The sequence below is a fragment of the Mustela erminea genome, chromosome X (assembly GCF_009829155.1).
Source record: "Mustela erminea isolate mMusErm1 chromosome X, mMusErm1.Pri, whole genome shotgun sequence".
Classification (NCBI taxonomy): domain Eukaryota; kingdom Metazoa; phylum Chordata; class Mammalia; order Carnivora; family Mustelidae; genus Mustela; species Mustela erminea.
This window is the reverse complement of record NC_045635.1, coordinates 31823263-31849195: the sequence shown is the minus strand read 5'-3', so window position 1 is coordinate 31849195 and position 25933 is coordinate 31823263. Positions and strand designations below refer to the sequence as shown.

General features: G+C 36.5%; 1 protein-coding gene across 1 annotated transcript in view; it reads right to left on the bottom strand.

Moving 5' to 3' along the window:
- The window catches only part of CFAP47 (cilia and flagella associated protein 47), a 521025-nt gene that overhangs the window by 217280 nt on the left and 277812 nt on the right, over nt 1-25933 (bottom strand). Inside the window, exons 41-45 of the mRNA XM_032330937.1 lie at nt 25170-25240; nt 23674-23819; nt 14287-14398; nt 13299-13525; nt 6767-6941 (exon numbers count right to left, since the gene is read on the bottom strand). Coding sequence (XP_032186828.1) covers nt 6767-6941; nt 13299-13525; nt 14287-14398; nt 23674-23819; nt 25170-25240 — 731 coding nt within the window. The remainder of the gene's footprint in view (nt 1-6766; nt 6942-13298; nt 13526-14286; nt 14399-23673; nt 23820-25169; nt 25241-25933) is intronic.

Below are 25933 nucleotides of genomic sequence, written 5' to 3'. Positions count from 1 at the left end.
GTACTGAGTTTCCTTTTGGGGTGACAGAAATGTTTTAAAATGGACTGTGGTAATGGTTACATGTATCTAAGCAATATACAGGAAACCACTGAATTATACTCTTTAAATAAATTGGTAAACTGCATGGTATGTGATCATCTTAAAGTTATTAAAAATGAAATACATAAATAAATAAAAGAATAAAGCTTTAAGTACGAATATAGATAAATATCCTCTCATTTTTCACTTAATGTAAATTCAAATTTATATCAGGTATTTATAAGACAAGTACTATCTTTTTTTTCCAGATTATTTATTTATTTATTTGACAGAGAGAGATCACAAGTAGGCAGAGAGGCAGGCAGAGAGAGAGGGAGGGAAGCAGACTCCCTGCTGAGCAGAGAGCCCGATGCGGTACTCGATCCCAGGACCCTGAGATCATGACCTGAGCCAAAGGCAATGGCTTAACCCACTGAGCCATCCAGGCGCCCGACAAGTACTATCTTTTATGATTATGATTACAAGTATCCCTGAAAGGTAGACTATAACAGAAACTATTACATTTATAATTAAATATAAACTTAAAGATCACAGATAGAGAATACGTTCTTTACTTTTCCTAATTTTTGTTCTTTTTGATCTTACGAGATTTAAATGTAGTATATGGATTACTGATTTCCTTCTGGAATTTAATAACATTCTTTTATACAATGTAATTGGGCTTGATGGTTTACAGTTGTGGCAATCCTGTATGAAAATGCATTTGAATTACATTTCTAAGTGAATTAAAGATATTCTATTTCAAAAAGCTTTTGCAAATTTAAAATGATTTTACAAAAAAAAAAAAAAGCCCTGTAACAAATATATCACTACAAGTTTAACTATATTTCTTTCGAGAAAAATGAACTAACAGCACATTTCTAGGATGAGGTGATTTGATGATGTGGACAATAAAGTATAGATGATTGCTTCAATTTAACTCTGTTTATTTAAATATTTTATTTATTTATTTGGCAGAGAGAGACAACAAGAGAGGGAATACAAGTAAGGAGTGGGAGAGGGAGAAGCAGGCTTCCCACTGAGCAGAGAGCCTGATGCAGGGCTCGATCCCAGGACCCTGGGATCATGACCCGAGCCAAAGACAGACGCTTAACGACTGAGCCACCCAGGCACCCCTTAACTCAGTTTAATCATTAAACCCAACATTTTAATTGGTACTCTGTTAAATGAAATTTACTTTTATTCAATTTGAAATGCATTTATGGCTATGTGATGTTACTCAGAGATGTAGGGTTTGTCAAAGTAGTTAATAAATTTTAAGCAAAAATTTACTTTTGTATTTTTGTAATAATTGTGGAGTCTTATTTTCATACTGAAGGATAATTTAGCTATTACAATAATATATTTAATCCTTATAAAATGGATAGAACCAAAGATAGTTTATTTATTAATAATAAATTTTTCATATAGTTTATAATCACATTACATATTAAATAGATGCCATGGAAAGATTTAGTGAATATTTGTCACCTATTTAGACCTGTAATTATTAGTAAACATTAGAAAATTAAGAAAATTGGAATCAAATGGGAGAAGGTACAGGAGAACAGTGTTCCTACAATATACACTTCCAATATGTCTGCCACATATCCCTTGAGAGAGAATAAGACCCTGGGTCAATGTAAAATACTAGAAACTGAAGAGATACCCTTAGAAATGAAGGTTTTGAGCTCTGTGTAAGTTATCAGAAAAAAATCAGCCTAGAGCACACTGCTTGAGTGTTCTTGTATCTATTTTTCATGGAGCACACAAAACATAAGGATCCTCTATATTGGGGAGGTAATAAGTGCTACTAGATCTACAGGAGATTTCCTGTTTACCTACACCCATTTGAGGTCCATAAAACTCTTCCTGTCCATAAACTTCAACATCCCCAGAACCACAAGCAGATGAAGTTCTAAGTCAGGCCTACAACCAGGTAAAAGTCTAAGTTTTATGAGGCCTGAAGCTTTTAAAATTTAGGGACCTTCTTCAAGAGAAAGAATATAAAATCACAAATATAAATCTAGGTACACAGACTAAGAAGGGGAGGTCAAAAAAGTGAAGAATCATAAAATTTATGTGTCTTTGGTAGTATAGTAAATCTGCCTCTGAAATCACTAAATGTTTCAGTAATATTTCACTGTCAAATTTAATAGTTCTAGTGCCTAGAGGTGAAGTACTTTAAGGGTGACAAGACCAGAGTATAATTAATAGCCAATGTTTATTGGGTATATCATATAGCATTTAAATTCTTAGCATATGTTATCTCATTAAATTTGCACCTCATTGAGAAGAAATAGATGTGATTACTTTTTCCATTTGTGAAGTACTGATGAAGACCTGAATCATTAACAGTGGGAGTAGAGAAGAGAAGGAAATAAATTACAGAAAATTTGAAACTACAAGATGAATTGAGGTATGAGCTCAAAAGAGTGAAGCTTCAAGCAGTATGCCCATATTTCTAATATAAGAGACAGGGTGGATATATGTCCCACCAAATGGAAAGATAGAGATTATAAGGAACAAATCAATGGAGAATAATAAAACATTCATTTTTAATCTGAGGGATAAATCCCTCTATTTGTATACCTATCTGCATATCTATATCTGTATCTATATCTATATCTATAGTTAGGCATGTCATATACTCCTGAATATCAAGTTGAAAACAGAAGGAAAAGGGTAGGAGTAAGGATAAAAGTTAGGGATGTTAATGGTAGTTTTAACTATGGGAGTGTACAGAATCTCCTATGGGATACATTAAAAGTAATATTTGCCCCAGTAAGACAAGTAGGTCCTTGAAGACTCCATATTGATAGAGTAAACAGAATAACTCATGAAAAGATTAAGAAGAAATCTTATCAAGGGGATGGAGAAGAAATGCAGGGAACAAGGATATAAAGCCCTGTCTCAAATGTTTAGAATTGTGAGTAGATGCCCAATCATCCAGGTCAAATGCAAAAGAGATCCAACAAGGTGATCTTGGATTTGGCAATTAGAAAGCAACTAGCCATTTTACTACAGTGGTAGAGCAAAAGCCAGATCTGAGAGGGTGAGAACTAGTCATGCAGGAATAGAAACTGCAAATGAAGATAGCCCTACTCCGAAGTATGTTTGTCATGAGAAAGGTATAAATTCTTTAGTTTCTGAAGCTTGAGGAAGTTTGAGGCAAAAGTGAAGGAACTACTCCAAAAGAAGAAGGAACTGTGATAAATAACAAAGAGGTTTTCTGGGATAAGATAAAGGATACACACCACAAGGTTGATAGAGTAGACTCCTATTATTTGGAGATTGAGGGGGAGGTGGTAAGGAGGTTAAGGAAGAGTGTGTGCTCACATAGCCCCCTCTCCTCCATGACAGAGGTGACAAAGTCATTTGTCTGGTGGAGGTTGGAGATGGGAAAAAACTGGAGTAAAGAGGATGTTTGAGAAGGCTAAAAACCATGTGGAAAGGTTGCTGTGAGCCAAGCAAGGGTCCATGGATAAGCAAGTAGAAGGATCGATGCCTCAATGGGGTCTGAGACAGAATCAGACAGAACTGGGAAAATTAAATGAGAAAAACTATAAAACCAGCTGTCACAGTGCTTTGCATATTGTTGGTGCTCAAAAAATATTAGACCTACTCTAGTCCATTAACAACAAAGGAGTCACAGAATCTTTGAGATACACGAGGTAAGACAAGTAATGTCTTTTCATTGGGAAAATGTCCAGCGTGTACATCTGGCACATCTGTGGAGACAGATGCAGCTACTTGTGTGCACATGCACTTTGTCTACAGCCTCATTTCCTTCTGTTGAAAGCATTATAATGTTAAAGGGTGGGATGGAAAAGATAATAACTTCCTAAATGATGGAGCTAAAATAAATACAGATTTAAGTAGATTATTTCAAATAATTATTGTAATAGCTATGGTTAACCAGAAATGTAAAAGTTTCATTAGGAATTTCAAAAAGGTAAAAAGACTGATTGGCAACTTTAGTATGAATGGGTAGAAGACAGCCACTTCTCAATACCTCATAACTAGTGCCTTCTGCTGACATTAGAACTTCAATAGATTATAAGAATGTCCCACTTCCACCCCTTTCTTGCAATTAGCAGGAATACTGGGCTATATCTCCTTCTCCAGATAAATACTTATCATTTCTTCCTCTCTCCATGCCACCTATAGAGAAAAAGAACGAAAGGAAGGAAGGAAGGAAGGAAGGAAGGAAGGAAGGAAGGAAGGAAAAAGGAAAAAATATTTACGGGTGGTAGAGCATGTGACTTGCGATCTCGGGGTTGTGAGTTTGAGCCCCACACAGGGTGTAGAGATTAAAAAAAACTTTTTAAAAAGGCCCCAGGGGCACCTGGGTGGCTCGGTGAGTTAATCCTCTGCCTTCAGCTCAGGTCATGATCCCAGGGTCCTGGGATCCAGCCCCGCTCTCTGCTCAGCAGGGAGCTTGCTTCCCCCCCCCCCCCCGCCTGCCTCTCTGCCTACTTGTGATCTCTCTCTGTCAAATAAATAAATAAAATAAAATTTAAAAAAAAGACCCTAAAATTTATTCCTATGTTACTATATTGATTGCTAGGAATTTGTGGTTCTCTTCAAAGTGGTTTTTATCACAAAGATAAGCTTTTTTTCCCCATAAAGATAAGCTTCTTAAATGCTTAACTCTACTATTCTTTCTCTCAAATTCCAATAGAATGTTATTTATTAAACTTAAATAGCATATGTTCCTTTCCTTTTCATTAATCAAGTCCACTGCTTAACAATAGAATGTACACTGCACTGTTTAGGCTATATATTTTATGTAACCTGCTACGATCCCGAGTTAGAATATTCTGATTTTGTAAACTTAATTTATTTAAATGTATGCTGAAGGAAGTGGATACAGAAACCTGGGCTGCAAGACTCTTCTATAAAGTCAACTGCATAGAAAATCAAGTTAGGAACCATGATATGCAAATTATATTTTAAAACTTTTGTGCATGATCTTTTAAAATTTACAGCTCTATTTTTCTTAATTCTCACAATAATCTTCTTACTGAAATGGAGAGTTCACAATTGATATGAAAGAAAAATATTAGCCTTTGAAAATTATCTGAGCAGAAGACTTTTCAATATAGATAACTTCATACTTATTTATAATTAAAGAGCACCTTAATATGCCAATTTTAATCATTTTACCCAAAGGAATTGATTCTCAAGAGTGTTAAGTGAACGGCTGAATAAGTGAATTGTTTGGACTGGGAATCCTAGCTGGGCTTATAATACACACAACTTTATCCAGTTATCTCAAAGGGGTTAAAAAATTATCATTATAAAATCTTCATTTAAACATGTAATGTATAATGAAAAGCCAGAGGCAATAAAGATTAAAAAAAAAAAAAAAAGACAACAACGTAAGAGCTGTCACCAGCTTGACAGATGATGAGTTAAATATACCCTCACAGTTGTTAGGTAGACTTAAGCTTTTCTGTTTATTATTTTGATTTTGAGTGTTTAGACAGGGCACCTACTCTCTAGTTTGTCCTAGGCTTCATCATCCTTCTTGCCTTAGACCATATCTAATTCATAAATCCTTATTACCTGCTTGGCCACTTAGCATTTGAATCTCAGATCTCAGATCTCCTACGAAGGTAAAATGAACAGATTACCCTGTAACCTTATCATCTGTAACCACCTATTCAGATTTAGAAACACTATATATATATATATATATATATATATATATATATATATATATATATAAGATTTTATTTATTTATTTGACAGAGAGAGAGAGAGAGAGGGAACACAAGCATGGGGAGTAGGAGTGGGAGAAGCAGGCTCCCCACCAAGCAGGGAGCCCGCTGCGGGACTCTATCCCAGGATCCCGGGATCATGACCTGAGCCAAAGGCAGACACTTAATGACTGAGCCACCCAGGTGCCCCTGAAACTATATGTTTAACACAAAGCCTCAGGAAAAGAACACAGAAAGATGTAACACAATGTAAGTTAGCAACAATATAAAGTAGAATCCATGCCGCTTGAGTTACGATACATTGTGGGAATAGCCTTAGCAAAGAAATTACAATCCTAATGCTATCCATCAGCTTGGAAAGAAGTGAAATGAAAACTAATCTTGGATACTTTAAATTATTTTGTCACATTGTTTATATCTTATTGCTTATATTTGACATTGTAAATTTATTAATATTCCATTTAATCTGGGTTAGTCCTTCCTATTTACAATCACAGAATAAAAAGGTACCAGGAGACGAAGAGTAAGTATTCAAATATTAAAGACCCTAGTCCAGATCGGAAATAAATTACTCATAAATAACACACTGTCTCCTCTGATATGCTATTGCCACCAACAGCCCTCTTATCCTTTAAAGCTAGCCTGAACCTCAACTCCAGCAGAATTTTGTAACTAATTCCACTGTCACAGCAAGACCTTACCTTTCTCAAAGAGCACTTAACAGTCTTTATCAGACAACTACTCTTTAAGAAGGAGTAATAACAGGTCTGCAAATTCAAGTACCAGTAACTTAGCACTTAAGTTTAGTATATAATTTAGATTACTGTGCTACAGTATGGTGATTATTTATAATGCAAAATATTCAATAATTGATATTTATGTACAATGAACTAATACATTTAGTATATTACAAACATTTAATTATATTACAAACATCCTATTAGTAGAGAGAATCTCTTTCAAATTTTAGTATTTCACAGGGCCTGGAAGCTAGATATTGCAGTTGACATGTTACTGATTACCTCTTTTATTTGCAGGTTTAATTTCTTGCGACGGGGTCAATTTAGCTTGAGTTTCTGGAACCTGAGGAATGTAGATTTTCTTGGGGATATCAAAATGTTCTGGAAGGCTCAGTTCTGCTGTGTATAAAATGGACTTAGGCTTCTTTAGCTTTGAAGTATTAAATAGTGTACTAGTCTGCAAATAAACAAAGAGTAAAACTGGAATGTAATTCTCTTAGCTTTTACCCCCAAAACACACGTAAAAAAGCATTATTATGTATTTAGAGTTGACATTTGGGAAAAAATCCACCAAGGGACTGAATTTGTTCATTTCTTTAGACACATTACATTTTGATTGGTGGAAGATGGCACTAACATGTTTTTACAGAATCAGTGGAATTATCCTTTATTAGCAGATGCTCAATATCCCATTCTGTAATCCTTTCAGTGCTGAGGAATTCATTCCAATTCCACTGGTAAATAGCAGTGAGAAAGTACTTCCCTCCTTCAGCTGATCCCTGTGTTCCTCAACATCTAACCCATCAGTTCCAGCTCTTATCAGAAGCACAGTGAGTCTCCTCTCTTTTCCTAATGACAATTTTGTGACAATGAAAATGACAATTTTAATGACAATGTATGTGTATGTATATTTACATTTATATGTATAAAATTAGGTCCTGCCCTTCCATAGACATCTAAACGTACCTTTCATTTAAAAAAATTTTTTTTTTCTCCTTCCTTCCATCCCAAACATACCCTTTAAATAGGTTTGATACGTTTAGTCCCTTCAACCACTACTTACTTAGTGTGGGTTACAACCACTCACCACCATACAACTGCTTTGCATGACATAATTCAGTTTAATATTGACCTTCTTAAAATGGAACACTGAAGAGAAAGTGTGAAGTGTGAAACAAGTGCGCAGCAAGCAATGCAAAGCACAGAGGTAGGAAATCTTTTATTTTTAGCTGGATGCTCTATCACTAACCACACAGTAAAGCCCAAGGGTTAGACCAAGCACTCTTGAAGGCAGACGGCCCACATTTATAACCCAACTCTAAGTAAGCTTGGCCAGGGTATTAAGCAAAGCTACAAAGTCTTCATTTGTAAAATATGGGCAATAATCATATACATTGCCAATCTGTGGTTTGAATATTTAAAGTGAAAACAAAATCCGGATCCTTGGAGCATATTTTGAGTACTCAATAAATGTTGGCTATTATATAATCACTGTCATCATCATCTTGATTGTGGTCACAGTATCATTACTCAACAAAAAGAAATGTTGGTGCCATTATTTTCTCATTCACTGGGTTTGTTATCCACAAAATCCAAAATGATTTTTTTCCACAAAGGAACATTTTTCAACTACTTCATTTTGGTAATTAAAATCACATAAATTAAAAAACTTAAATTAATTCATTTACATTTATCATGGCTTGTGTTTGGTTCATTTTTCTAGTCACTATGAACAAATTATCTATTCACATCAGCAACCACCTCTTTAACCTAAATGTATATGATCTGCCTTCTTATCCTCCAAGTCATTATGTCATGATATATTGACATAGACTCTCTTCTTGGCCAAACTCTAGTCAGGCTTCTCCAAGCCCTCTTTTCAAGGAAGCCTCAACCTTGGCCTACAGTAACTGCAGATTTTCAGCACAAGTGGTTTTATCTACCCCCTTCACACACGCACACACACACACGCACACACACACACACACACACACACACACACACAAAGAGACTTGAACAAGTGCTGACTTAATTTCTAACAGCTCAAGGCCATATCCCTAGGATGGTTCAAGTTCCCCTTAAAGTGTCTACCTGAGAGAGCTCAATGCTGCCAAGAGAATGTACTGTTTGTTCCAGCCAAAAGCCAGTGATAGGCAGATAGGTCCCTAAACTCCCTCTTATTAGAGCAATTACTTTAGAAGCTTGCTATTATAAATCCTTTCTCTCCCCCGCTTTTTTCCTTCCACCCCCCACTCAACCCACCCTCCCCCTCTTTCTCTCTCCTTTTTAAGAGTACATTTTCTGCCACACAGAGATGTCTTCTCAAGGACCTCAGAATGCAGACATTCAAGGAAATAACGATCCCAGCAGGTAGGTTCCTTGTTCTAACTTGCATCACTACCTCTGATCATAAAGATCACAGAAGTTTGTTTCTCCTGCAGATAAGCATCAATTAACAAATCCAGATCCTCACACTAACCCACCTCCTCCCACTTAAAAATGTCCACTTCCCTGATTCTGTTCATTATTTTTAAGTTCCCAGTTCATTATTCCTCCTTACTTTCTCATCCTCCTTTTAAAATGCCTGGTTCCTCCTGTACAAATACCAGTTTAGTTCATGCTGGATCCTTCTCCTTATGGCAACAGTTACTGAATAAAGGTAATCCTTATGGCTGTAACTTGTATCCAGCTTTGTTCCTCTTCAACAGTATCAATAGGATTGCTTCATGATTTAAAGTGCACTTAAATTATACAAATACAAAAACCATTTTCTTTACCCTTCTGAAGCCTCACAAAGGAGATCTTTTAGGCTTCCTTTATTAAACATATTAAGTTTCAAAATTTCAATGATTTTTCCTATCATTTATACCAGAATATATAGCATGGCTTTTAAAACATAAACTGGAAAAAGTTAACAGAAAATAGAAGGAAACTACCCTGTAAGTTCTGAATCTGTCCAGTATCACTGAGTATATCATTAGAGTTGATTTATTAATGGCCAGAAGAATATGAATTCAGTAAATGAGTGCTAAGTGCTGAAGTGTCTGAAACCCATGCTCCTGACAAAAGATCCTGTCTCTTGCAGTATAAAGTAGATACATCATATTGCTATTACTCTACAAATGTTTTAAAAATTCAAATTCCACATGGTTGTGTACAAAAAAAATTATTCAGATGTGTCATTTTTCTTTGATAGAAAAATGATTACATTTATCCAATCAGATTGATTTCAAGGATGATTTTAGATTTTGTTATATAGTTATTTTATGCTATAACTCAGTATTCCAGACTTTCATTTATTCCATTATACAATTTCATGTTAGTAGACTAAGGAGGAACATATGGTCTGAAGACTACGCAGGAGAAGGAAAAGAGTAATGGATGAGGGGGGCAAAAACCTGGGTCCATCTCTATTCTGTGACAAATCAGTTGTGTGACCTTAGGCTATCATCTTACTATTTTGGGGTCTTGGTTTACAGGGCTCTAAGTGTAATAAGTTGGACTATGTGTCTCTGATTTCTTTTCTCAGCTTTAAAATACAATGATGTCTCTACAATGATCTGGGCTCTAATTGCTCCCCTTGACATAAGTCTTTTTTATGAATCACTCATTTCATTTTTTGTATTACAAGTGTAATTCTACCTTCTCTACATTTCTCCATGGGGTCACTGAAATAATTTGGACAAGTGCACCTAAAAACACATTGGAAAAAATGGTGTAAAATACTATCCAAGGAGAGAGTACTTTAAAAATTAATCTTGTTTACTGTTACAAAAATTATCAACATTACTGTATTTCAAGAGTACATTGATAATTGCACTTGAAAAGAACCCTTTACGATTAGATGTATATGAGCACAATAAGTTGCATCTGTGAGTTCTGATTTGCTGCAACTAGTTTTCCTAAATGGGCACGTTCAACCCCTCTATAGTTACTTCGTGTATTTGGGAAGTTTTTGCTGAAATCAAAAAATGTGCGATATTCACAGAATTCAAAGACAATAATCATCTTCAGGTAAAAAAAAAACTTATAATCTCAAAATTTGGAGACTATTTAAAATATATCGATTTTAATTTTAAAGAAGCCAAGGTTTTTTCATAAATTATGATGATGATTGTTTTTGTTGCTGTTATTTCCACCAACCAGTCAAGAAGTAGACACACACATACAGATAACCATCCTGCAAATGTGGGAGGTAAACAAGGATAAGTAAACAAGACGACTGTGACTGTGAAAAATCAGGCTATGAGGCAAGCTGGATAGACATGAAGACCTCAGGTTTAAAGTGTCATTTGTTTGTTCGGGCACATGTTCAATTCAATTAAACAGTGACGGAGCACCTGTCACACAGAAGACAATAAGGGCTAAAAAACACGTAACAAAGATTTGTCATTTTTAGGCATTCACAATCCTAGAGGAACAGGGAAATATAAAGACAAATATTATACAAAACATAATTTGGTAAATACAATAATAAACACAAAGAGTGTGCTGGATTCCAGAGACAGTTAAAAAGAAGGGAGAAAAATAGAAACTGTATACATGCATAAATAATAGAAAGGGGATCCACTGACAAAATCCATCTCCCTCCAGCATTTCTCATTTAAATAAAATGTTTTGATAAAGGCTAAGAATGGAGATAATAAATTTTTAATTATTTTTAAGATTTATTTATTTATTTGAAAGAGAGAGCAGTGGGGGTGGGGGGGCAAAGGGAGAGGGAGACGGAGAATCTCCAGCAGACTCCCCACTGAGCACGGAGCCCGACCCCATGATCCTGAGATCACAACTTGAGCCAAAATCAAGAGTCTAATGTTTAACCAACTGAGCTGCCCAGGTGCCCCTGAAGAAAAAAATTAAAAGGAATGGAGAGTATACTATGACACAGTTAAAGTTTGAAAAGGCTACATATCAAACATTTCTATTGTAATACTATACTGAAAGTTGAACAAAAACCTTCACAAATTCATTGCTCCATCACAGAAGTAAGCATGTTGGAATGAGCTAAAGAGAGCTGTTAGCTTTCTGAATGCATAGAGTAGATGGGTCAGTCCAGAAGGCATCAGAGTCTTGGACCTTAATATTTTTGAACTAATCAGAACTTATAAGTCCAGTTCATCCATAAAATATCATCATTAAAAGTTAGGGATCTGTGCTTAGACTGTACAGATTCTCGCATTCTAACAAAAAAAATAAATCATCCCTACAATGCAGAGTATTTGCTGTAACATATGTAAGGTAATATATGAAGGTCAATCTCAAACAAGGATGAAAACATTTACCATTTGTTCCTACACTGATCAAAGATTTAGTGACTACCTTCGGCATAGTACACTTTTCTAGGCACTGGTGATATGAGCAGTAACTAAACAAATACTTTCTCACAAATTCCCCTGCTGGAGACAAACAATGAGTAAACAATTATTCTCAGGTGACAAATGCTATCTACAGACAAAGTTGAAGGAAATACAGGATTTGCAAAGTGTCTTGTAGAGGTAAGTAATGCTTTTTAAAAAATATATATATAATTTGAAAAAATACAAAAAAAAATATAAGCATAACCTCATTGGTAGCATTCTAGCAGGCCTAAAGTAATTGAGGGAAATAGTGTCTAATACCTAGGGAAAATTAACCACAGAGTGCACAAGACATGGGCAGCACACCTTGGGATTTTTAGATGAGCCTGTGCTGAAGGAGTGACATGAATGCATGGGCTCCAGTGGAGAAGGTGAGATCAGAGAAGAGATGGAACTGACTGGAAGGGTCATGAGGACCGTCCTAAGGATGTTGGGTTTTATTGGGAATGAGTTGGAAAGCCAACAGAGGAATCTGTGCAGGGGAGCAACATGACCAGGTTTATATTTTAAAGGAATCATTTCGGTGGCTCTCTGGAGGTTAGACTGTATGTCACTTCATTTATACACTAGAGTTCAAGATAAGGATAGAGTCCATAATAACAACAGGACAATAATGCCACACAACTAGAGAGCACTTATTTTTTTTTAAATATATTATTTTTTATTTGACAGAGAGAGAGAGTGAGAGGAGCAGAGGGAGAAGCAGACTCCCCTCCAAGCAGGGAGAATGATGCGGGGCTCGATCCCAGGACCCAGGGATCATGACCTGAGGCAAATGCAGAGACTTAACGACAGAGCCACCCAGGCACCCTGAGAGCACTTATTTATATACCAGGTAAAGTGGTAAGCATTTTATGTAATTATCTCACTTAGCTTCCATCAATTACCAGCATTCTCAAATTAAAAATACAAATATCAAAAATTGATGATTTTGAGGTAACCAGCCCACAGTCGCACAGGTAGACAGTGTCAGCGTCCGGACGCTCAGCCAGGCAGACTGACCCCAGGGATGAGTCTCTTTGGATGCAGAGACTATCCTGCACAGCTTTTAGAACATGTCCCTCCCCACCCCCTTCCAGAGATTTGTATTTAATTATTGTACAACGGGGCCTGGGTACTGCTATTAATATAAGTTCTCCAGGGCATTCTAATGTGTAGTCAGAGGTGGAGGCAACCGTGAATTCAGCGGCTACACTGTAATGCTTAAATGTACTTAGCATGCTAAGTTACCACTAACTTAGTTACACCAATAAAATTAGCAGTTGTGCTAACATTAGTAGAACGCTTTGTTTCAGACTTATTATTTAATGAGGTAGAAAGAAAAAAAAGCAATTGAGCTGTCTTCCTGAGGAAAACCAGCATTCGTTATTTTACCACATAAAAAGGTTATGATTACGTGACAACTCTGTGTAATTTTAAAAAAGAATCTAAGTGCATCATCTGTCCTGCATTCTCACCTCAATCCTCGTCAGCCCCAGGAGGGCGATGGCCACGCGGACACTACTGCTCTCCAGAGTGCCTGTGATGAACCGTCGCTCATACTCTATGTCCGACATCTGCTGCTGTGCTGCAAAAGCCAAAGCCCTTTCCTTGGCTTCATTAGTCAGTGGCAATGTAAGGTCCACATCCAAGATATGACGGAGCTCACATTTCAAATACAGAACTGGATTTTCCTTACTAAACACTAAAGGAAGCAAAAACATTCATGACTGCCATGATCATTTCTGCCCTGGACAATGTTATCCAGAATGGACTTGGAAGGTCTGAAATATAAAACTGCAGTTGTAGCCTTTCTTAGCCACAGTACCATGGGTAACTCATTTCTAGTAGCCCTGGTTTAGTAATTCAAGAGGAAGTCTTCATGAATTAAAGGTATTTTGCTGGTATTCTCTAAGAAGAATTCTCAAAGAATGTGCAAAAGAACTCCAAGGGTTCTTTCATAGAAATATCAACATGTTCAAACATTAAGTGATCATTGTGCTATCAGTGATTAGAAGGTAGGGGAAGTAGAAATAAATGTAAAGACATTCGTCAGGGACTGGTAAGAACTGTCATTTTCTTTCACTAACAACCTTACACTTCAGAATGTAGGGTCCCAGTTTAGGTAACATATTACAATATACAGAATTTGAGAGTATAGCCATTTCCAAATTATTTGGGAAACTGAAAATTTGCTGAGCAAATATTCTGAATGCCAAATTTTAATATTTATCTGAAGAATGAGAAATAAGGGTTTTTTTTAAAAAATCACAATTGACATGTTCTTACTTGTTAAACTGGAGGAGTAGTCCATGGATGCTGACATAATAAAGTTAAAAGGGAGCCTTCCAAAAGCCTTCCAAGTTTTTATTGGAAAAACTTGCCATGAATACGCTTGGATGGCTATATGAGGAGCAATCCCATCCTCCAACATTTTAAACGAAATCAAACACACATATACTCTACCTTCCTCTGGAGAAGTGCTGTAGTCAAGTGGAGTTGAAGAATCCTTTGGGAAAAAGGAGGAAGGCAAGGGGATCATACCTTTTCCTTCGACGACGTAAATTAATTCTCCAATCTAAAACACAACCACACAATAATATTAAATTCCAAAAGCTCAGAAAAAATTAGGATCTTTCTGCTACGAGAAAAATTTGTACACTATAACAACATCCATGCATTGTGCATTGCTAAGCAACTAATTATAAGCCCTAAGTGAGGAGTGAAAGGTAAGTCTGAAATACAGCCCTCCCACAGTGCAGGGGAATCTGTATGCAACCAGAGCAGGGAGGGGGATTAAGAAGGCCCCAGGATGGCACAGACAGCCTTGATCTTTGTAGCTGTAAATATCCTTGGTAGATTGCTAACTTAAATCACATAAACAATCAAGAAAGAAAGACTTTTTTTTCCTTCATTCTGAAATTTATTGTTGGAGGGGAGTGACAACACTTTTGCATGATGCCTGGGTCCTCAAGTGTCTATATTTTAAAGTGCAAATTTTCAAAATGAGCACATGAAGGTCTGCAGCTCTTTTAGAATAAGTAATTGGGCCAGAAATAGAAAAGACTAAACAGACAGAGTGAAAATTAAAGTGGGGTCAATGCAAGGGCAGCAACATGATATGGGGAAAGATTAACAGAGGTTGACAGGCTTGGTTTCAATTCTGGTACTGCTACTTATGACCTCCTAAGCCTCAGGCAAGTTTAGTAAATCTCTGACTTTCACTTCTGGCCTCCGTAAAATGGGATGACCAAAAAAATAAGTTCATTTTAGAAATAGAAAGAATGAAAAGGAAGGGGAGAGAGGAAGTCTCAAAAGACATAAGATCTTGATCTGAAGGGAAGCAGAAAATGTCACCCAGAATATGTTGCTTTGCTTGAAAATCTGAGTTGTAGGCACTTTAAAGACAGTAAATGCAAGGAGACACTTTCTTTGAATTTGCCTTATCTGCCTAAACAGACCCTCCAAAAGAAACTCAAGTACCATAAATTCCCTCCATGAGGATTTCATCAACCAAGGACTGACTCTTATCAGGAATAGAAGTTGACATTTTATACTGAAACACTTTGTCACAAAGTATTATGTCTCCCATCTATTCTTCTAAAAGCCCATTCATCTTTCCTGAAAATAATTCACCCTCCTCCAAGCGGCCAACTTCCCTTTCTCCCTTTTCCCTGTTAAGATGGTGTCTGAGCCTGAATTCTAAGCCACCTGGAGGAGTTACTCATTTTTCCTTGGGTACCTCTCATGTATATAGGGAGTATACATGTTAATAAAGGCGGTTTTCCTTGTTATTCTGTCTTTTATTACGGGAGTCTCAGCTAATAAATCAGAAGGGTAGAGGAAAATTTATTTTTTCCTCCCCTACAATTCAAAGACACTTAAAAGGAAATAACAGAAAAAAATGTACATATAATCATGGGACAATCAGGGAAATATGAAAAATGCCTGTGTCTGATGCAAGAAAAAAATTTTTATAATATTTTTCATAATAGCACTATCATGATTATGTAAAAAAACAGTTTTTATTTTCTTGTAGAGATGCTTACTAAGTTATTTATGGATAAAATTATGTGATGATTGGGATTTTCTTCATTATAATGATGAAATAAGTTCGGACATGCCCTGTTAAAGCTGGGAGAAAGGTACAGGGGAGATACATCGCAGTTTTATTTCTAGAACTGTATTTTATATTTTCCCCATAATAAAGTCTTTTTAAAAATGCTTACATCTTAAGAAGTAGAATAATAGTAAAGATGTGGTGAATACTAAATGAGGTAACATATATGAGGAATCTAACCCTTTACCTGGCACTTATCAGGGACATAAGAGACCCATCTAAATGGAAAGGGACCATCTTTTGAGAGCAGGGCTTCCCAAACATTCATGACATATAAATCACCTAAAGATATGATGAAAATGCAAGTCTGACTCAAGAAGTCTGGAGTAGGGCCAAGACTTGAGAGGATCAATGAAAATGGGCAGTGGCAATTTTAGGGCTAAGCCATATGGTGGAGAATCTTCTGCCAGAATGACCTTGTGACAGACATGCAACTAACTACTAGGAAAGCAAAAGCAAACAAAATTAGCTTCCAGGCTGGGACTGTAACTAGTCTGAACTGTCCCACCAACTTAAAACAATATTAATTATATGCTTGACAGACTACTCTACAGGCAGCACACATAAATGATATAAAAGGAAACTGATTACACGATAAAAACACATATTCCTTGGAGCACCTGAGTGGCTCAGTGGGTTAAAGCCTCTACCTTCGTTTCGGCTCAGGTCATGATCCCAGGGTTCTGGGATGGAGTCCCACATCGCGCTCCTTGCTTGGCTTGGCGGGGAGCTTGCTTACCCCTCTGTCTCTCTACCTGCCTCTCTGCCTACTTGTAATCTCTGTCTGTCAAATAAATAAATAAAATCTTTAAAAAATATTTCAAGATATTGTAAATATCCTAGATAACACGTGAAATGGCACAAACTTAATCTAGAAACAATGTAACAATTGTGAGGTCAATTTATTTATAGCTTCACAATCCCTCCCTGAGATTTATTTACAATAAAATTAATTGACATCTACTTTCATATGAAAATGTTCCATAGAATTTTACTAATTATGACTCACAATTACCTTTAGTTCATGTTGAAAAAAGAAATCTGGAAAACTTTGAATGTTATAAATTGTTTAGCATTTAATTTCATGCACTGGTAATAAGCAGTACATTATAGAAAGCTTTCATACAGTAATTTTTCCCAAGCAATGTGGTACCTTGCAAACATAAATCCAAGCTAGCATCTGAAATGTGTTTTCTTCATGTGCATGTTTTGCTACAAATACAACTAAGTGATCAAATAAAATTTTCACTGATAATGAAGTACAAAGGCTCAACAGAGATCAGAGAAAACAATATATTAAATTTTACTTTTTTTCTCACTATAATTTTTATCTAAAAAAACACATTTTACCCAAAATATAATTTTCATAAGAAATAAGACTCAGTGAGTATAGCATTACCAAAGCACATGTTTTCTTAAGTGTGTGCCTGATCTATAGCTTGTCTTCTCAATGAAAATGAATACCAATTCATGGAAGTTGATACAAAAGGAGCAAACTGATATTTGCCAGAATACTTCCCTTATGTATACATTATAAAAAGCCTCCTAATCATGGATTAGCCAACTAAAATATCAGTAACTAAAACTCTATTCAATTTCATTTAATTCTACATCTTACACCAACAATATACTATCATTTCCCAAAAAATTATTTTGTCTAACTTGTTCACTTTGTGTTCTTTTTTTATTAAAAAGAAACTTAATATAATTGAAAATAATGCCTGTGTCAGAAAATCAACTATGGTATCAGCTAATTATTTCTTTCTACTTTTCTTGCAATAAAATCAGACCAAGAAAGGAATACAAATGCAGTAAAGAACTCCCTTAAAGCAGAGAAATCCCTTACATTCCAAGTGTGGAGGCTGTGACAAAGGAAATAAAATTATCTAACACAGACACTTGTCAATGTGAGCAATTCTAATAGTCTATTAAATTTCCCTTCTGACCTTAATTTCAAATTTTGCAATCAGGGTGTTTACTTGGATTTTTATTATATTTTCCAGAAAGATGCCAAAGCCCACAGCACACTGCCTATTGTTAAGAAACCCTCATGAAAACATTTTGTTCTTCTTATGTATCTAGTTAAATGTAGTCCTCAAATAACACAGTTGCATGCAGATTTACAAGACAACCTGTTAATGACCCAGAAATGAGGAACACAAACAATGAATCAGCAGAAAAGTTTTATTCCCAGCTCTGTTATTAATGAGCTGGGTAACCTTGGACATGTCATGGATGCCCTCCAGACACAAACAATCTTAATCTTTAAAAAAAAAAAAAAAAAAGGCATTTAGACAGAAAATCCCCACGTTGTTTCATAGGTCTTAAAATTCTACTTACTCTCTAATCTTGGGCCTAGACTTTGCTATGTTTTATAATTTATTTTGTAATTTATTTGTTTGAACTGGCTGGACAATATAACATTATTGTGATGGTTAACAGGCATGTAAGAGCTAAGCTAAAATTCTAAAATGTTAAATTCCATACACTAGAGAGAGATCATTAATCACTGCAGGTGGCCATTCGGCATTGCCATAATTATAATGTAAAACTGACCAGTAAGAATAATCGCTGTTCTTTTAAAATATGATCTTTCATAGAGTGAGTGTTCTAGGAGATTCAGTAAGGGTGAAAAGAAAATGTATAAAGAGATTTGTATGCTTGCACTAAAAAGTTCAACTTTCTTCACACAGTCTTTTTAATAAGATTTATTTATTTATTTGAGAAAAAGAGAAAGAAAGCAGGGGGAGGGGCAGAGAGAGAGAGAGAGAGAGAGAGAGAATCCTAAAGCAGACTCCCCGCTGAGCAAGGAGCTGGACAGCAAGGTTTGATCCCAGGACCCTGAGATTATTTTCTGAGCTGAAATCAAGAGTCAGCTGCTTAAATGACTGAGCCACCCAGATGCCCCTAACACAACCTTAATTGCATGCCTGAGAAATGATTCCACAGACATTTTGAGAAAGCAACATATATAGAAATACTATAAAATATTCATCACTTAATAAAAAGATATAGCATATTGTAGGAAAACATCTCATCAAATCACAGAAAGCTCAATCTAGAATCTAGAAGTTACTGTGGCAATGATATTGACAATCTCCCTCTGTCTACATCCCTGTATTTCTCAGAACAGTTGCTATTCAATTTTTGGCCATCAATTTGCTCTGCATATAAATGAAAATTTGCTTCAAGTGTGAACATCATGCAAACTATCATTAAGATTGATCTTTATATCAACATTCATCTTTGTGGTTCTCTCTCGTCCCTTTGCTCCTTCCCCCAAATCCAATATGATCTCCTCTTCTTTCACCACTGCTTCCCACATCCTTCTCTCTGTCTTTACTGATGGAATGCAAAAAGCAGAAGGCAGCAGAGAATGGAGGTGTGTGGGGTAGTGTAATAGATTGCGGGAATCTCTGAGCCAGTCTCTTGGTCTCCACTCTCCTTCTCCAACTCTTTATCTAGTCTCCGTTTTGGCTCTAGAGACGCTTTCTTTTCTTTCTTTCTTTTTTTTTTCTTTAAATATATATATATATTTTTAAAGATTTTATTTATTTTTTTGACAGAGATCACAAGTAGGCAGAGAGGCAGGCAGAGAGAGGAGGAAGTGGGCTCCCTGCTGAGCAGAGAGCCCGATGTGGGGCTCGATCCCAGGACCCTGAGATCATGACCTGAGCCAAAGGCAGAGGCTTTAACCCACTGAGCCGCCCAGGCACCCACAGAGACGCTTTCTAAAACAAAGATGAAATCAAGTCATTCCTATGCTCAGTATCTTCCTGCTTTCAATAACAATAATTATCCTAATATAATAAAGTTATTCAACTAAAAATTTCACTGCCCTCCTCATTATCAGTCTGCCTTATCCACCCGATCAATTTTCTGTCACAACAAACTTCTCTCAGAATTGGCAATTCAAGCGTCAGTAAAATTTTATGCTCGGCTGCTTGCTTCGTGTTCTCAGAATCTTCTTGAGCACACTTGCCCCTTGCCCAAACTCTGCTTTACTGGCAAATTTCCGCTCACCCTCTTAACCAAACTCCTTTCTGAGTCAATTATCCCTGCTTTTGCCATCATATAGAAATGCATTCTTCCCTCTATTCTAGTATATGTGCTGCCAAAGTGAGCACTCTTCCCTCTATTCTAGACATGGTCAGAATCAGGCTGGCTGTGTTATAGAATTAGTGGACATGTTTCAGGACACCGTGTACAAAAGGAAAGATTAATGTCTTGTGAGGGCACAGCTGTCCCAGCACAATGTGGCATCCACGGAAGGCAGGAATGCACTTTTATAAATCTTAGGAATGTGCCATATATTCTGCAAGCTTGCTTCATCCACCTGTATGAAGCATCAGCTTCCAAAAAGTACAACTTTCCATGTGAGCTGGGTGAGCCTTATGCAACTGTACCTTCTCCACAGAATGTGAATCCCCTTAGTACAGACTTCATGTCCCTTCTCTGTATTAACTCTCTATATGTCTACAGAACTGACTTTATACTGTTGGTGAATCTATGCTGGGAGAAGTGAACACAATAATAAAAGGGAATTACTGAGGTTGTTAAATTTTAAAACTTTCAAGAGTCATTCTCTATATTCTACAGTTTCCTTCGAGAATGAGAGAGTTCCAGACTCGCAAATAGCAGATACATCAGTTGTGGACAACAAATGCACAGCTTAGTGATTATAGTCAACAATATTAAGTTATAAACTTTGAAGCTGCTAAGGGACTAGATCTTAATTGTTCTCAGCACAACAAAGAAATGATAATTGTGTGATGTGACAAAGGTGTTAGCTCATGCTACTGGAGTAACCTCATTGCAATACACAAATGTATCAAACCGACATATTACATAAAAATTTATACAATGTTACCTGTCCGTTATATCTCAATTTTTAAAAAAAGGTCCATAAAAGGGACATGGATTCAGAAAAATAGGAATTACTGTTCCCTTGTATTCTATATGTCATTTGAAAGGGTATCCCCTGGAGCTAAAATATTGGTATCCCAGAGGCATGTGGAATCTTTACAGACTAACTGTTAGGATCATTGATAAGAAAGACAGAGGAAGTCCTCTCACCCCACCCACCAAGAGTAAATAACTACCATTGGGTACAAAATTCGCTTTAACAAATTTTCTTCTCATATTTTTTCTTGAAAAAGGCTGCAGTGTTTATAGCAGGATGATGGTTTCACAGAAAGGAGGGTGGGCGAAGGGGGAGAAGGCCTGTAGCTCGGAGGGGTCTCAAACTACGTGTAACGTTGTGAACATCTATCACATTGATTTAGAGTTTAAAATTCACTTAACCTGCTCCCATGTTGTCAGCAGGCATCTTAAGTTTAATAAATGCTTCAAAGTATTTATGGGCTACATGGGGTTTCATCTTCTCTGTTTCCCCCATGTCAAGGATCCCTGCTTGATGCCCTTGCCTCAACTTGCATGAATGATCCCAGAAGTGACGGGCAGTTTCTTTTCTGGGAGCCCAGGACTACACAGAGCAGAGAGTCACACAGGCATGAAAGTAAAGACAGTTCCTAGGGTTGTGTCAATACATCATTTGTACCTTGCAGTGTTTGTGTGGGGGTCTGTCAAGCTCGCCTCCCGGAGAGTTCCATTCCTTAAGCACTGGGTCATGTTCCTACTCCAGGGTCCCCCACTAGTCTGCTCCATCCATACACGATCAGAAAGGCTTTTGGACTTCTGGCACTAGACAGCATGAATTTTTAGGGATTTTGTAGGTCTTCACCTAAGCTAAGACTTTCTATGAACGTTGAAGGAAGTTTTATAAACTGTTTATACTCTCAAACAGCTATTACATAAGTCATCTCATTTTTTTTTTTTAATTTCAAAGTTCATATAGAACAGCCAGAATGAAACAAGTGGCCTTTCCTTGATAGAAGTGTTAGTAGAAATGTTTCTGTTTTACACATGGAAAGCTATCAAATGGAGGCCTAATTACTTTATGGTTTTCAACAGGTGGTTCTTAATGGCAAAGCACTTATCACACATTTAATAAGAACAGAAGCTAACTAGGTGGACTTAGATGTTTGATTATCTATTTAAGCGTGTAATTGCATTTTTCAATATAATTAGCAATAAATTGAATGTGTAAATTAATAGATGTGTTTGCCCACATAAGTAATTGTAATTCAATGCAATACTTTAGATTAAGTGTATTATTTCTCTGTTGACAGCAATATAATTTTATGATTACTGTTTTTCTTAATATTTTTTCTGACAGTAACAAAATATATATAATCAAAAGACATAATGAGTTGAGATTCCAAGTTAAGTATAATTATATTTGGATAGTTAAGATATAATTATATTTGGATTAATTTAGACAAAATTTATGGAAGTAAATATTAATATTTCAATAGCTGAATTCAAATAATAAAATCGGTCTCCTTACTATGCTATTAAAAATTAAGCCTTGCACTTTCTAGGTCTATATTATAATTTAATATAAAAAGGAACTATGAAGTATTTGATTAAACTACTAGTCACACTACCATTACTATTTTTCACAAATTTTCATATAGAGGAATTTGGTTAAATCTTGGGCTCCTTTAGGGGAAATAAAAAACAAGATTTAGCATTACTATAAAATGGTATTTTTCCCCTCCTAAATGGCAATTTTAAGTGAAGTTAAACTATTTTTTACATATTTAATGGGCTATATTACTTTTCGTGTGTAAATAATCCTATTGATACCAGATCGATACAATACCTCTTTCTAATTACCATTATTTCATTGCATAGGCAGTTAATATAGCACATAACTGCTACAGAATTGATGTATTTGGGACTATCTTCTGGGCATTATAAATTCCCTCCTCAGGTCAACACATGGCAGTTTCTTTCCAGAAGGGGACAATATCATAGAATCTTTCCTCTAGCCTGTCTTTTTCTCTCTCTCTGCCTCCCTCCCTCCCTTTCTCTGTTCTTCCATCCCTCCTTTCCTTCTCTTTCCTTTGCTGGTTTTATTTATTTATTTTTATGTAAAGATTTTATTTATCTGATAGAGAGAGGAGCACAAGCCTAGGGAGAGGCAGAGGGAGAGGGAGAAGCAGACTCCCCACTGAGCAAGGAGCCTGATGCAGGGCTCGATCCCAGGACCCTGGGATCATGACCTGAGCCAAAGGCAGATGCTTAACCAACTGAGCCACCCAGGCGTCCCATTTGCTGGCTTTAAAGAAGTAAGCAACGTGGACGCCACACCCACTAGAAAATTAATTCTGCCAACAACTTGAGAGAGCTGAGAAGCAGCTCCTTCCTCAGTGGGGTCTCTAAGGAAGATCCAGCACTGGCAGGTCCCTTGACTGAAGACTTAATAGACCTTAAACAGAAGACCCACCTAGGTCATGCCCGGATCTCTGATCCATGGAAAACATGGCATAATAAATGTGTATTTTTTCAGCCCCTCAGTGTTTGGTAGGTAACTCGTTGTGCAGCTACATAATGTAAATACAGCCAGAGCTGCAGCAAGGTCAGATATGCTACCCATCTGCTCCCATGGGACTTTCTAAGGCAGCCATTATAAACTCTACCCACAACTAGTCTACCTCTTTGCTTATTTGTGAGGATAAGCTCTGTGTTTAGCAACTAGAAGGCTGAAGTTGTTATCTACACTACTAGAGTCTTCAGCTGCCTTCAAGTCACCTGTACTGGTTACTCCATTCAAGCGCCAGCCCATGATGAAAACACAAGCCACCGTTCAGTTGTTCAGTTCTCACCTTTTCGTTGCTGAGGATGATGACACAGTAGCGCGTGTGCATGTCAAAGGGAAGAAACAAGAGCTCCAGGCTTGAAGTCCCTTTTACTCCCAGGTGAAGAGTATGTGTGGAGCAGAAGAACTCTCTGATGAAATTGGACTTAATTGCTACCAAAACACGAAGCAGAGCTTGTTTACATATCATTTCATAAGTGCTGTTCAAATAAAGCAGCTGTTTCAATTAGTGCTTCAAGTTTTGAAATGAATAAAAAATGTTCAAAGCATTAGTACACCAAATTAGATGACACGTGCATTTGTTAATGAAAGCATGGGTGACCCCAGCTCCAGCCTAATGCCATAAAAAACGTGTAATTATGGCCCTCTATTAAAGAGTCCTTAAAAAGGGAACTGCACTAGTGTTTAAATTAGCCTAGATATACATATATAAATAGTAAAGTGGTCATCTAAGCATCTTCAACTTTTTTTGTCAACTATGTAATAGTTCACATAACAGGGTGTAATGGAAAACTTGAACTGGAAATAGAGGAATGTTTTATATATATGTTTGTTTCTACTATTTTTGTTGGTTTTAAAACATGTTTACAAGTTCTTCAACACTGCCTTGAACGTGGTGATATGGTAGGGCAGTCTTAGGGACTTGATCCTAATGAATAGTATGCTAGAAGGCAACAGTATGACGTCTGACACTAGAACAAACAATTTAATATGATTTCGTCCTAATCATCCCTTTCTTGGCTCACCTGCTTTTAGAGACAAGTTGTCATCCTATGAAGAAGCCTAAGCCACATGAAAAGCCACATAGAAGTTTCTAGACCAACAGTCCCACCCGAGGTCCTAGCCAAAAGGTATTAACCAACAGACATGTGAGTTGGGAAGCCTTTGGGATGACCCCGGCCCCAGCCTCTATCTGACTGCAACTGCATGGGGACTCTGAGCAAAAACCATCTAGCTGAGACCAGTCACTCCAGAAGTGTGAGAGATAATAATGCTAATCTACTTTTACTGTTTGATGGCACTACATTTGGGGTGGTTTGTTCTGTAGCTAGAGAAAACCAGAACCTTCCTCTATCCATTGTCCTATCCACCTCCTATACAGATCTTCTAAATCTACAGTTATGTCATTAAACAAAGTAAATCTGTGTTTTCTTGTACAGTTATGTCATTAAACAAAGTAAATCTGTGTTTTCTTGTAATCTTAAACATGATGATACCTGTCACCTAAATAGGTTTAAACAGTTTAGAATAAGCCAAAAGATACATAAAAGTCATTTATTTAAATCCATTCATTATGGATAAGGAAACTAGGACTCACAGTGAAGAGAAAGATGTAGAGTCCTGCAAAAGTTCATGAACAGGAAAAGCTGAGAACCAGACCCTGGGTTTGCCCTTCTGTCTACTGTCATAACCATCCTTTGTTGAGTATTTCATTTACAGGTATACTATGCACATAAAAGTCAGACATGAAGACAAATGAAAGCTTTTATATGAGGTACTCACAGGTTCTTAAGGCATTTGGAGACTGGCAAAAACTCTTCGAATTAACACTTTCAGGGCTACTCCCAGCGTCACTGTCATAAATAAATAGGAGAACAACATCAACAACACAAACGAAACTCAAAACAATTCTGTCTTCATTAAATCTTACAGATCCTTAAAAATTATGGCTACCTACATGACATACAAAGGTCACAGATGTATTTCCTGTATCTCCTTTATGTTTATATTGTTTCAGAAATTTTAAAAGAAAAATGCAAAAAGGAAACTAACAATCATCCATATTTCTACCACTGTTTAATACAATTTAGTAAAAACAATTCCTTTTTAAATAAATGAAACAAGATGGGAGCGGGAGGGAGACAAACCATAAGAAACTCTTAATCTCACAAAACTAACTGAGGGTTGCGGGGGGAGGGGTGTGGGGGAGAGTGGTGGGGTTATGGACATTGGGGAGGGTATGTGCTATGGTGAGTGTTGTGAAGTGTGTAAACCTGGTGATTCACAGACCTGTACACCTGGGGCTAATAATACATTGTATGTTTATTAAAAAAATTTTTTTTAATTTATTTAAAAAAATTCCTTTTTACTTATGAATACTACAGAGAAATAAACATTTAATAATAATTACAAGCAAACAAACAAACCCAAATCCCGAGGCCCAAAAATAGTGGTCTCAACTTAGGACTATATGTTCTCTACAAAAGTGGTTCTAGAACTTGATTTCTTCAAAGATTCTCTTCTTTCAGTTTATTATTTCTGCATTT